Source organism: Oncorhynchus tshawytscha, linkage group LG13, assembly GCF_018296145.1.
Source record: "Oncorhynchus tshawytscha isolate Ot180627B linkage group LG13, Otsh_v2.0, whole genome shotgun sequence".
NCBI classification, from domain to species: Eukaryota; Metazoa; Chordata; class Actinopteri; order Salmoniformes; family Salmonidae; genus Oncorhynchus; species Oncorhynchus tshawytscha.
This window is the reverse complement of record NC_056441.1, coordinates 72,492,507-72,502,077: the sequence shown is the minus strand read 5'-3', so window position 1 is coordinate 72,502,077 and position 9,571 is coordinate 72,492,507. Positions and strand designations below refer to the sequence as shown.

At 40.4% G+C, this 9,571-nt stretch overlaps 1 protein-coding gene across 1 annotated transcript in view; it reads left to right on the top strand.

Annotated features, from left to right (window-relative positions):
* The window catches only part of nlk2 (nemo-like kinase, type 2), a 99,182-nt gene extending 92,649 nt beyond the window's left edge, over nt 1–6,533 (top strand). The window contains exons 9-11 of the mRNA XM_024443179.2: nt 1–73; nt 2,964–3,057; nt 3,639–6,533. The exon at nt 1–73 is cut by the window's left edge and continues 126 nt beyond it. Coding sequence (XP_024298947.2) covers nt 1–73; nt 2,964–3,057; nt 3,639–3,693 — 222 coding nt within the window. The 3' untranslated portion in view covers nt 3,694–6,533. The remainder of the gene's footprint in view (nt 74–2,963; nt 3,058–3,638) is intronic.
* The last annotated feature ends 3,038 nt before the right edge of the window (nt 6,534–9,571 follow it).

Below are 9,571 nucleotides of genomic sequence, written 5' to 3'. Positions count from 1 at the left end.
TTCGAGCCCGTCACCACACCCAAGTTCGACGATGGCTTTGAGAAGAATCTGACCTCCGTCAGACAGGTCAAAGGTGAGTCTGTCCGCCAACCAGCAGAGTGCAGAGTTTTGCTGTGGGTATTAGCACTTTCAAGTTTTGTTTTTATTGTTTTATCCTGTGTTTTAGCCTATCTAGCTCATCCATTGTTATTCCCTTCATGTTACCGGGTTATGTTTTTCCACTGGGTTTACAAAGAGAGGCAGCTTTAGCTAAAGCTAATGGGTTCAATGGGTGATAAATAGACATTCATCCATTGCTTACATGGTGAAAGTCTTATCCCAACTTAACCTCGTACCACAATTATTGTGAAACTGGCAGCTTTACAGACACCTGAGGTCCTAATTTAATCCAATCAGCCCTGAGACCATGTGCAGATCATGCCTCTGTATGTTAAGGCTTCCCAGCCGAAACAGTTCGGAAGAGTTTGTGCATATATTATATAGATAACATAAGTCTGTAGCCGAAGTATACGCCCCTTTGTCAGTGATTGGTCAACAGTAGGGATTCTTCAATAGTCTTTGTTGTCATACAATGAGAGACGACTTGTTTTGATGCGTATCTTTTAAGTGAGAATTACTGCACCAAACATCTTAGTTAGATGTAAAATTGAGCATCTAAAATCTTGTCGTGTCTTTGGCTATGCTGGATTAATTGCTATGACATGCTGTTCTATAAAATAATTTCTCTGTTATTAATATCACCTGATTGAGCTAATCATGTAAATGTAATTAACTAGAGAGTCGGGCACCACAAAATAATATTTATAGAGCTGTTATCTTCCGAATAAACTCTTAAAGATTTAGCAATATTTTACATCAATAGCAGTCAACATTAATCATCATCCTACTTCAGTCTCATATTCTGAAAGTTGTAAATTCTTGGTTATCTGCAAGAAACAAGTTGAATCAGCAATACAAAATTGGGTTTAATTATTTATTTACTAAATACCTAACTAATCACACAGAATTACATATACAAAGAATTAATTATACCTGGATAATTCTTTACGTCATAGGAAACGTCCCTAGCGGGCGGAACAGATATGACAGCTTGTTACACAAAGGAAAAGGGGCAGGGTTTGAGTGAAAGAGCGGGAGACTGGGGAACAAAGGGAAGAAGCTGTGCTATCGTAAATACAGTATCTTATGCATTCTAAATTACCGCCCATTTGGAAAAGGAAAATGCAATAAATATTTACTCTGAGCTGCGCTTCAGTAGGTTGGTGGTAGATGGAAGGCCGTGTTGCCAAACCGAGTCCTTTGTCCTTTGAAGAATGTCTCTGGTGGTCAATTGGATACGTTGTAGTAACGTCGTTGTGTGGTAGAACACCGTTGTGTGGTAGATGGGATACTCTGTCTGTTCCTTCCTAACCTGCGTTTGCAGCTGCGGTCGCTAACTCAACGGCTAGGAGGTATCACTTCTGTCATGAATAAGAGTTCAAAGTTCATACCGTTCGCAACCAAAGCTCATGCTGATGTTGGCTTCGTTCTGTAGTTTTTTCTGAACCATTCTGACATGGGATCCTCATCTCATGTCCGCGGAACAGATAGTTATGTTGTAGTCAAGAGCTTATATAGGAAGGAAGAGGAGGGTGTGTTTGAAAAGTTTTACAGCATTTGTCCCTTCACAGGGGAGGGCCACTGATTGAGCAGCTCTATCTTATGAAAATCCAAATCTCACATTTTAGAAGCTAAAATCACATTACATCCCATCACAAATCATTTCATATTCAAACATTTAAATTGAACAACAATTCCATGTGAATCTGATAACTCTGATGTGTAGACTTTCCTTTGTGGAGTTTATGTCATCTTATCATTGATGAGAATGTTTCAGATGACAACCGAACTGACATCATATTCATTAAGTACCACTGCATATGTTAAATTGTTCGGATTACCAGAATATAGTTCATTTCGCCCCACATACTAATGTTCCCAGAATCTCTATGTTAACCAAGGGTTTTTTAAATGTAACCTCAGTAGGTTAGAGAAGAGAAAAGGGGGGAAGAGGTATTTATGACGGTCATAAACCTATCCCCCAGGCCAACGTCATGACAATCTCCTCTGCAAAAACGTCAAAATTAATGACAGATTTCTTGAGTTATCCTACATTAATACAGTCTATTCTGAGGAAGTGTATACTGGCGTCTCAAAATGGATAAACAGTACTATTGCCTATTTTTTCTAGTTTTTCAAGTGAAGGTCTTTTAAGGGAGTATGCGAGCACACTTGTTCGGTACACTTAAAGAGTTCGGCTAGGCACCAGTTAAACTGAAGCTTGCTGACACCTTTAGTCACATCCCTAGAAGCACTCCCTTTCGTTTAGATGTTTGTTCTCTCTCAGCCTCTCTCTTCCTCACCCACCCTCCCTCCTCTCTGCGGGGAGAGCCAGATCAGTGGTGGCCTGTTCTGTCAGCAGGTATTAGTGAGGATGTCTTCTAAACGCAGGCTTACTCTGGTGGATGGTCGAAATAAACCTGGCCTTCCTCCCTCCTCCTTCTCCCTCATCCTACTTCTCCCTCCCTTTCCTCTTCCTTCCTGTCTGGTACTTATTTCAACTATTTACCTGGTCCTAATTCGTAGCTAGGCAAAAAAGCTTGTTTTAATGAATCCCAATGAAGCTAAGTAATCAGTAGATCATTGTAATGCAACTAAAAGGGAAAGGGGGATACCTAGTCAGTTGTAAAGGGGGATACCTAGTCAGTTGTACAACTACTATTTTACCATGGGATTTCAAAATAAATACCCTGGTTATTTCTAAGTGAAGATCCACACTTCGAAATAGATCTCATTTCAAACAAGCAGTAAATACTGTATGATACAATAAGTCAACCCTGGTTAAAAACCTTACTGTGAAACTCAGTGTAACTGTAAAGAGTGTGTTGGGTTCGTCTCCTTGAGCCTGTCTCTGTCTTCCACAGAGATCATTCACCAGTTCATCCTGGAGCAGCAGAAGGGGAACAGAGTGCCGCTCTGCATCAACCCCCAGTCAGCTGCTTTCAAAAGCTTTATCAGGTAAAACTAGAGGCCTCTGCCGGTGGATACCACCGGATTCCTCATTGTTTGTATTTTTGTAACTGAGCTAGTTTGAAAGCTAACCACTTCTTAGAAACTTGATAGCTTGTTAGATGACAATTACCCGACTTAACCTGGTCCTGTGAGCATGTCAGCTTCCTTTCTCTTACCTGATCTGCCTGCCACACCTTGGTACCTGTGTCCTCCTGTGTCACAATGAGAACAGTAACAGTCCATTCCATTGGCCAGCTTTCCTCACTGGCAGCCAATAAAGTGTCTTTCTCCTTGCAGTTTGTTATTACCCTTCTTAAACTATCTGATTTGTGAGTTTCGCTCCTGCCTCCAGCCAGCCAACATCCTAAGAGTTATTGTTAAGGATTTGGTGCATTAGTTAATTGCTTTTTCCTCTGGAGTAGATGCATGCTGCTCACTAAACAGAAAGTGGTGCTGCGGCAGTGCCAGTGACTGACCATACCTTTCCATCTCTCCCTGTCCCTGTCCCCTCATCTCTCTGTGTCCTCTTTTGTTCTTTCTTTCGCTCATCTCCCTCGCTGTCTCTCTCTCTCGTCTCTCCCTGACAGTTCCACTGTGGCCCAGCCCTCTGAGATGCCCCCGTCCCCCCTGGTGTGGGAATAGCTGCTGTCTGGGCCACGACCCTGCCCATGGCCCGCGCTGGACTACTGAGGACAAGAAGAAGAAACCCCCACCCTGCGTAGCATTTCACTGGATTCTAGGACTAGCAATGTCCACTGTGTGTGTACTGTAATACTAACTATGAAGTTTTAAAATGAACCCAACCAACCACTGCTGACTGGGTTATGGAGGGACTTTTAGAGTGTGCTATGTATACAAGTGTATACCCACACTGCTCTGTAGATGCAAACCCACTAATGAATGCACACACACATGTGCATACAAACATTGTGCAGAGGTGGCATAAGGGCCACCCTCGTGGGCTTGAAAGTGTGTGTAAAGCCAGGGATGAGACAGAGGTAGTATGCTACAGAGAGTCCTCGTAGTCTCTGCCTGCAGTCCCAGAGGGCAACGCACAGCTCCCATCCACTTCCATACATGCATAGTCATCACTTATTTATTAAAGGAGGGAGACGGGGTCCGGTATGGGTGTTGTTTGTAAGTATAGAACGAGATTTAAGACTGTACCTACTCACGCTAGCTAACCCCCCGAGAAATCATAGCTTTCAATTAGAGATAAAGCTTTTTATTTATTTGTAGTGTACTGTTAGAAAGTATAGTCAGAGGATTTCATTGTCTGTTTTTTTGTTACATTTTTTTCTGCTCCATTGCTGTTTGTTCTATGCCTGCTGTCCCCCGGGTTAGAAGTCAGTATTTGTGAAGAGATGTGTGCTCTGCATGCCACTTGGTTGCGATACATATGGTGAGAACCCCTCACACGGCACACCCACTCGCACACCTAACCCAAATGTGGGCATGTGGAAGTATGGCACTGTGTCAGTATTAGCTGGGTAAAATGAGGTAACCCTGGAATGTGGTTGCTTCAAAGAATAGACTATTAGTGCGAAGAGCCACTGAGAGCTGAAGTACTGTAGCATGCCGGGGGACAGAGAGGCAGTAGTTTAGGGTACATATTGATATTGTGATATTCTGCACAGGTTTTGTGCTACAGTAACAAGAAGGCCATGTTGGGGTGCTACTTGGTCGTTACATTTTCTCTCTGGAGACTCTGAGAGACCGAATTCAAGTAATCTGCTGTTAGACATACTGTACCATATGAACAGGCATGTTAAGAGTATAAAGGATACAGACATTCACTGGTTCCCCTACCATGTCTGCTGAATCTATAGTCCTACCATACACTGTATATCCATGTTCTGTCAATACATACCTAGTTGAAGACAGACAAGCAAAATAATATGAAGATCAGCCAAACCAAAATAATGAAATTATTCTATAGAGAAAGCGAAACCAAGATTTAAAAAATAGATGTTTGATGATACGAGGGGATGTTGCCATTCCTTGAAGACATTCATTAATTTCCGTAGGGTTCCAACAAGACGGGTGTGTGCGTGTTGCTTATACGTGTGTCCTGTCACATGCGAATGAGAAAGTTTAACTAACTACAGTGAGTTGCTTTGGTGAGGGTTTGTCACCTTGACACCATTCCCTTGATAAATAGATATATTAGGTCTACTTTAAGCCTCACTCCCCAAAGCAATGTTTCATGTTAACCACACCTGCACCTACGCCAATAAAATAAACTCTCAGAAGAAAACAATTTAATATATTTTTTGATTATTATTTTTTAGTTCTTTCAATCAACATTCTATGGAATGCTTTCTCATGATTCACAGAATATGATATGTAAATACATTTTAAAAAACAAATAGATTTAAAACTAAATCTACAATGGAGGGAAAAAAACAAAGAAATGAAAACTCAAAACAATACTGCTGTATAGAAGGTGTATTAGCCTGCACATTTTTAGGGCTGTGCATTTTATTTTATTTTTGAGACTTGCATATAAATGTATATATTTTATTTGGTCTTTCATTTGTTTTCCCCTGTACTAGAGTGTGTAGAAGACAAAAATAATCCAAAACAAAAATAATTCAGAAAACAAATGAAAAAACACATAACCAATTATGTTAATTGTGTCTTGTGTGTACTGCAGAGCTGTGGATATATTGAAGTAGAAGGCTTTTTCTTATTATTATACTACTACTATTATTATTATTATTATATTATTATTTCTTTTACCTTAGAGAAACACTTTACTATTGTGTTTATATGTATATAAAGGAATCACAATGTTGGTCTCTACCTCTTGAGCTCAATTACTTAGTTTGTCTACCTCCACAAGTTTATCATTTCATGTGGAGAATTACAAATAAAACTTGAATGTCCCTTCCAGCTTTTATATTGAAATAAATAAAAAACGCGCAAGTTACTTCTTCACTCATTTGAAAAACGATTTAAAATCTGCCAGAGGTGGGATCCATCCTATCATGTCATTGTATTAAAAGGCCCCATTAATAGCCAAGCAATTACAGACTGTTAGTTGACATTGAGTCATATATTTGATAGGCTATGACCACCCCCCCCCGTTTCCCTGTGTAATATGTATGTGAAGATGCTAGAGATTTTGTGTTGAAATGAAGTACAAAAACCCACTGATGCTAATTTTAGATGTGTACAAAAAATAACGCAGACTAACTTGAACTCTGCAACTGATATTTGGGCAAAATTTGGATAGATGTGCTGTCACACATTTTATAAGACATTTGAAGTTTATACTCAGAGGTAATGTAATTTGAATACAATTTACGATAAATATATCTATAAAGCTCTGCTTACAAGGACCTTAAAGCCAATGTGAAGTTGAGACCGGAATTGACTCCTCGGATGTGCTCACGTGTGTGTTGGGAAAAATGGCTGGTTTCTAAAAGTGTAGATTTGAAGTACAGTGGTGAAACTCATTAAATGTGACATTTAAAGAACGTCAGTGCTGTGGCTTTTATTCTTCTTCCTGCTTCATTATAGACCTAGACTGTTGCGTAGAGTATGTAGATCATGTATTACACATCATGTCTGATGTCATCCTGGTTGAATGGGTGGTCCCGTGTGGCTCAGTTGGTAGAGCGTGGAGCTTGCAACGCCAGGGTTGTGTGTTTGACTTACAACTTACTGTAAATCGCTCTGGATAAGAGCATCTGCTAAATGACTCAAATGTAAAATTGTGTGATTATTTCATGACTTTTACTGCCACCCAGTGGAGGACATTATCTTTAACAGTCTAAGCATTTCCAAAAAATGCGAGCACGTGATATACAATCAAATCGCATTGCTTTCACATTGGATTTTACCATGGTATATTCCACTGAGGGCAAGTGTACAGAATCTCAATTATTGTTCAAAAGGTGCCCTATGCAACAGGTCCAACGACAACAGCCCTTAATGTTTATGATATATCTGTAACAGTAAATTAATACAATTCCTTAAGGAAAATAAAGAATGTTGAACATTGTTTGAAGCTATAGTTGCTTATTCATTGAGTAGGTCTGGAGGATACAAGACCATAATATAATTTGTATAGCTCAAATGATGAACCCTCCCTAAAGGGGCAAATAAATCCACGAGTAGGCGGTTTTTAAATTCTAGGCTATGATATGGTCAAACTGGTCACCAGCTTCCTTCCATTGGTCAAATGGTTTTTTCCAACTGTGTTGGAAAGAGAAAAGTAATGGAACGTAGGCATGTAAGACTTGATGAGTGAGTGTTATGATATACAGTGCCTATGGAAAGTATTCAGACCCTTTCACTTTTTCCACATTTTGTTACGTTACAGCCTTATTTTAAAATATTCCTGCTCAGTCTACACACAATACCCCATAATGACAAGTGAAAACAGGTTATTATAAATATTTGCAAATGTATAATTTTTTTGGGCTGAAATACGTTATTTACATAAGTATTCAGACCCTTTGCTCCAGTGCATCCTGATCCATTGATCATCCTTGAGATGTTTCTACAACTTGGAGTTCACCTGTGGTAAATTCAAATGATTGGACATGATTTGAAAAGGCACACACCTGTCTATATAAGGTCCCACAGTTGACAGTGCATGTCAGAGCAAAAACCAAGCATTGAGGTCGAAGGAATTGACCAAAGAGCTCCGAGACAGGATTGTGTTGAGGTACAGATCTGGGGAAGGTTACCAAAAAAGATTCTGCAGCTTTGAAGGTCCTCAAGAACAGTGGCCTCCATCATTCTTAAATGGGAGACGTTTGGAACCACTGGCCAAACTCAGCAATTGGGGGAGAAGGGCCCCTTGGTCACGGAGATAACCCAATGGTCACTCTGTGACAGAGGTCCTCTGTGGAGATGGAAGAATCTTCCAGAAGCACAACCATCTCTGCATCACTCCACCAATCAGGCCTTTATGGCAGAGTGGCCAGGAGGAAAGCCACTTCTCAGTAAAAGGCACATGACAGCCCGCTTGAAGTTTGCCAAAAGGCACTTAAAGGACTCTCGGACCACGAGAAACAAGATTCTCTGGTCTGATGAAACCAAGATTGAACTCTTTGGCCTGAATGTTAAGCGTCACGTCTGGTGGAAACCTGGCACCATCCCTACGGTGACGCATGGTGGTGGCAGTATCATGCTGTGGGGATGTTTTTCAGTGGCAGACCCTAGTCAGCATCGAGGGAAAGATGAATGGAGCAAAGTACAGAGAGATCCTTGATGAAAACCTGTCCCAGAGCACTCAGGACCTCAGACTGGGGTGACGGTTCACCTTCCAACAGGACAACAACCCTAAGCACACAGCCAAGACAACCCAGGAGTGGCTTTGGGACAAGTCTCTGAATATCATGGAATGGCCCAGCCAGAGCCCGGACATTAACCTTATCGAACCTCTCTGGAGCGACCTGAAAAAAAGCTGTGCAGCGACGCTCCCCTTCCAACCTGACAGAGCTTGAGAGGATCTGCAGAGAAGAATGGGAGAAACTCCACAAATACAGGTGTGCCAAGCTTGTAGCGTCATACCAAGAAGACTCAAGGCTATAATAGCTACCAAAGGTGCTTCTGAGTAAAGGGTCTGAATGCTTATGTAAATGTGATATTTCATTTTAGTTTTATACATTTGCAAAAATGTCTAAACCTGTTTTTGCTTTGTCATTATGGGGAATTGTGTAAATTGATGAGGGGAGGAGGGACTATTTAATCCACTTTAGAATAAGGATGTAACAAAATGTGGAAAAAGTGAAGGATTCTGAATACTTCCCGAATGCATTGTATGTCAATCTACTATCTTAAGTACAAAAATTGACTTATTCTATTGTTCAACTTGTACTTCTGTGCATTAAAAAATATTCCAAACATACTCTGGGACAGTTGTGGGATGCGATAGATCCAAAAAATGAATACAACCACTCGCATCAAAACAACCTTTTAAAAGCAATGAGGCTGATGCAACAGATCAGAATGTTTAGTTTAAAATGTTCATAAACGAAGGCTATTGCACCAATGCGCACACGACATTAGGTAATAAGCGCGGCTGTTCCAAAATGCAATCAATTAGCGGGAAAACACCATTCTCAAAAATGACTGCAAATTTCTATTATGCATGTAGTGCTTTATTATAAAGGTGATTTTTTTATGGTGGAAATTCTATTTCCCAAACTTGAAACTCACGCGCTGCCTGTGTATGCCAGTTAGGCTCTACACCGGTTGTAAAGCGGATTAATGTGCTTAATTTGAGAAGTTATTTGGCCACTTTAGTTGTGATACAAACCTTGTCAAAACATATAGGACTATGGGCTAGGTAGGCTACATGAGGTGTGCCACTATGATTTGAAGTCGCATAAAAAGGCGTGCGCTGATTTTCGCATACTACATGTGCTGGGGCACCATCAAGTGATAGTACAAAATTGACAAGTAATACTATTGTCACCCATCCGACTATTCTTGATTTAATATCATCTTTACATATAATAAATGTGTGAAATTAGTTTTGATTTAGAATGTACCATTATAA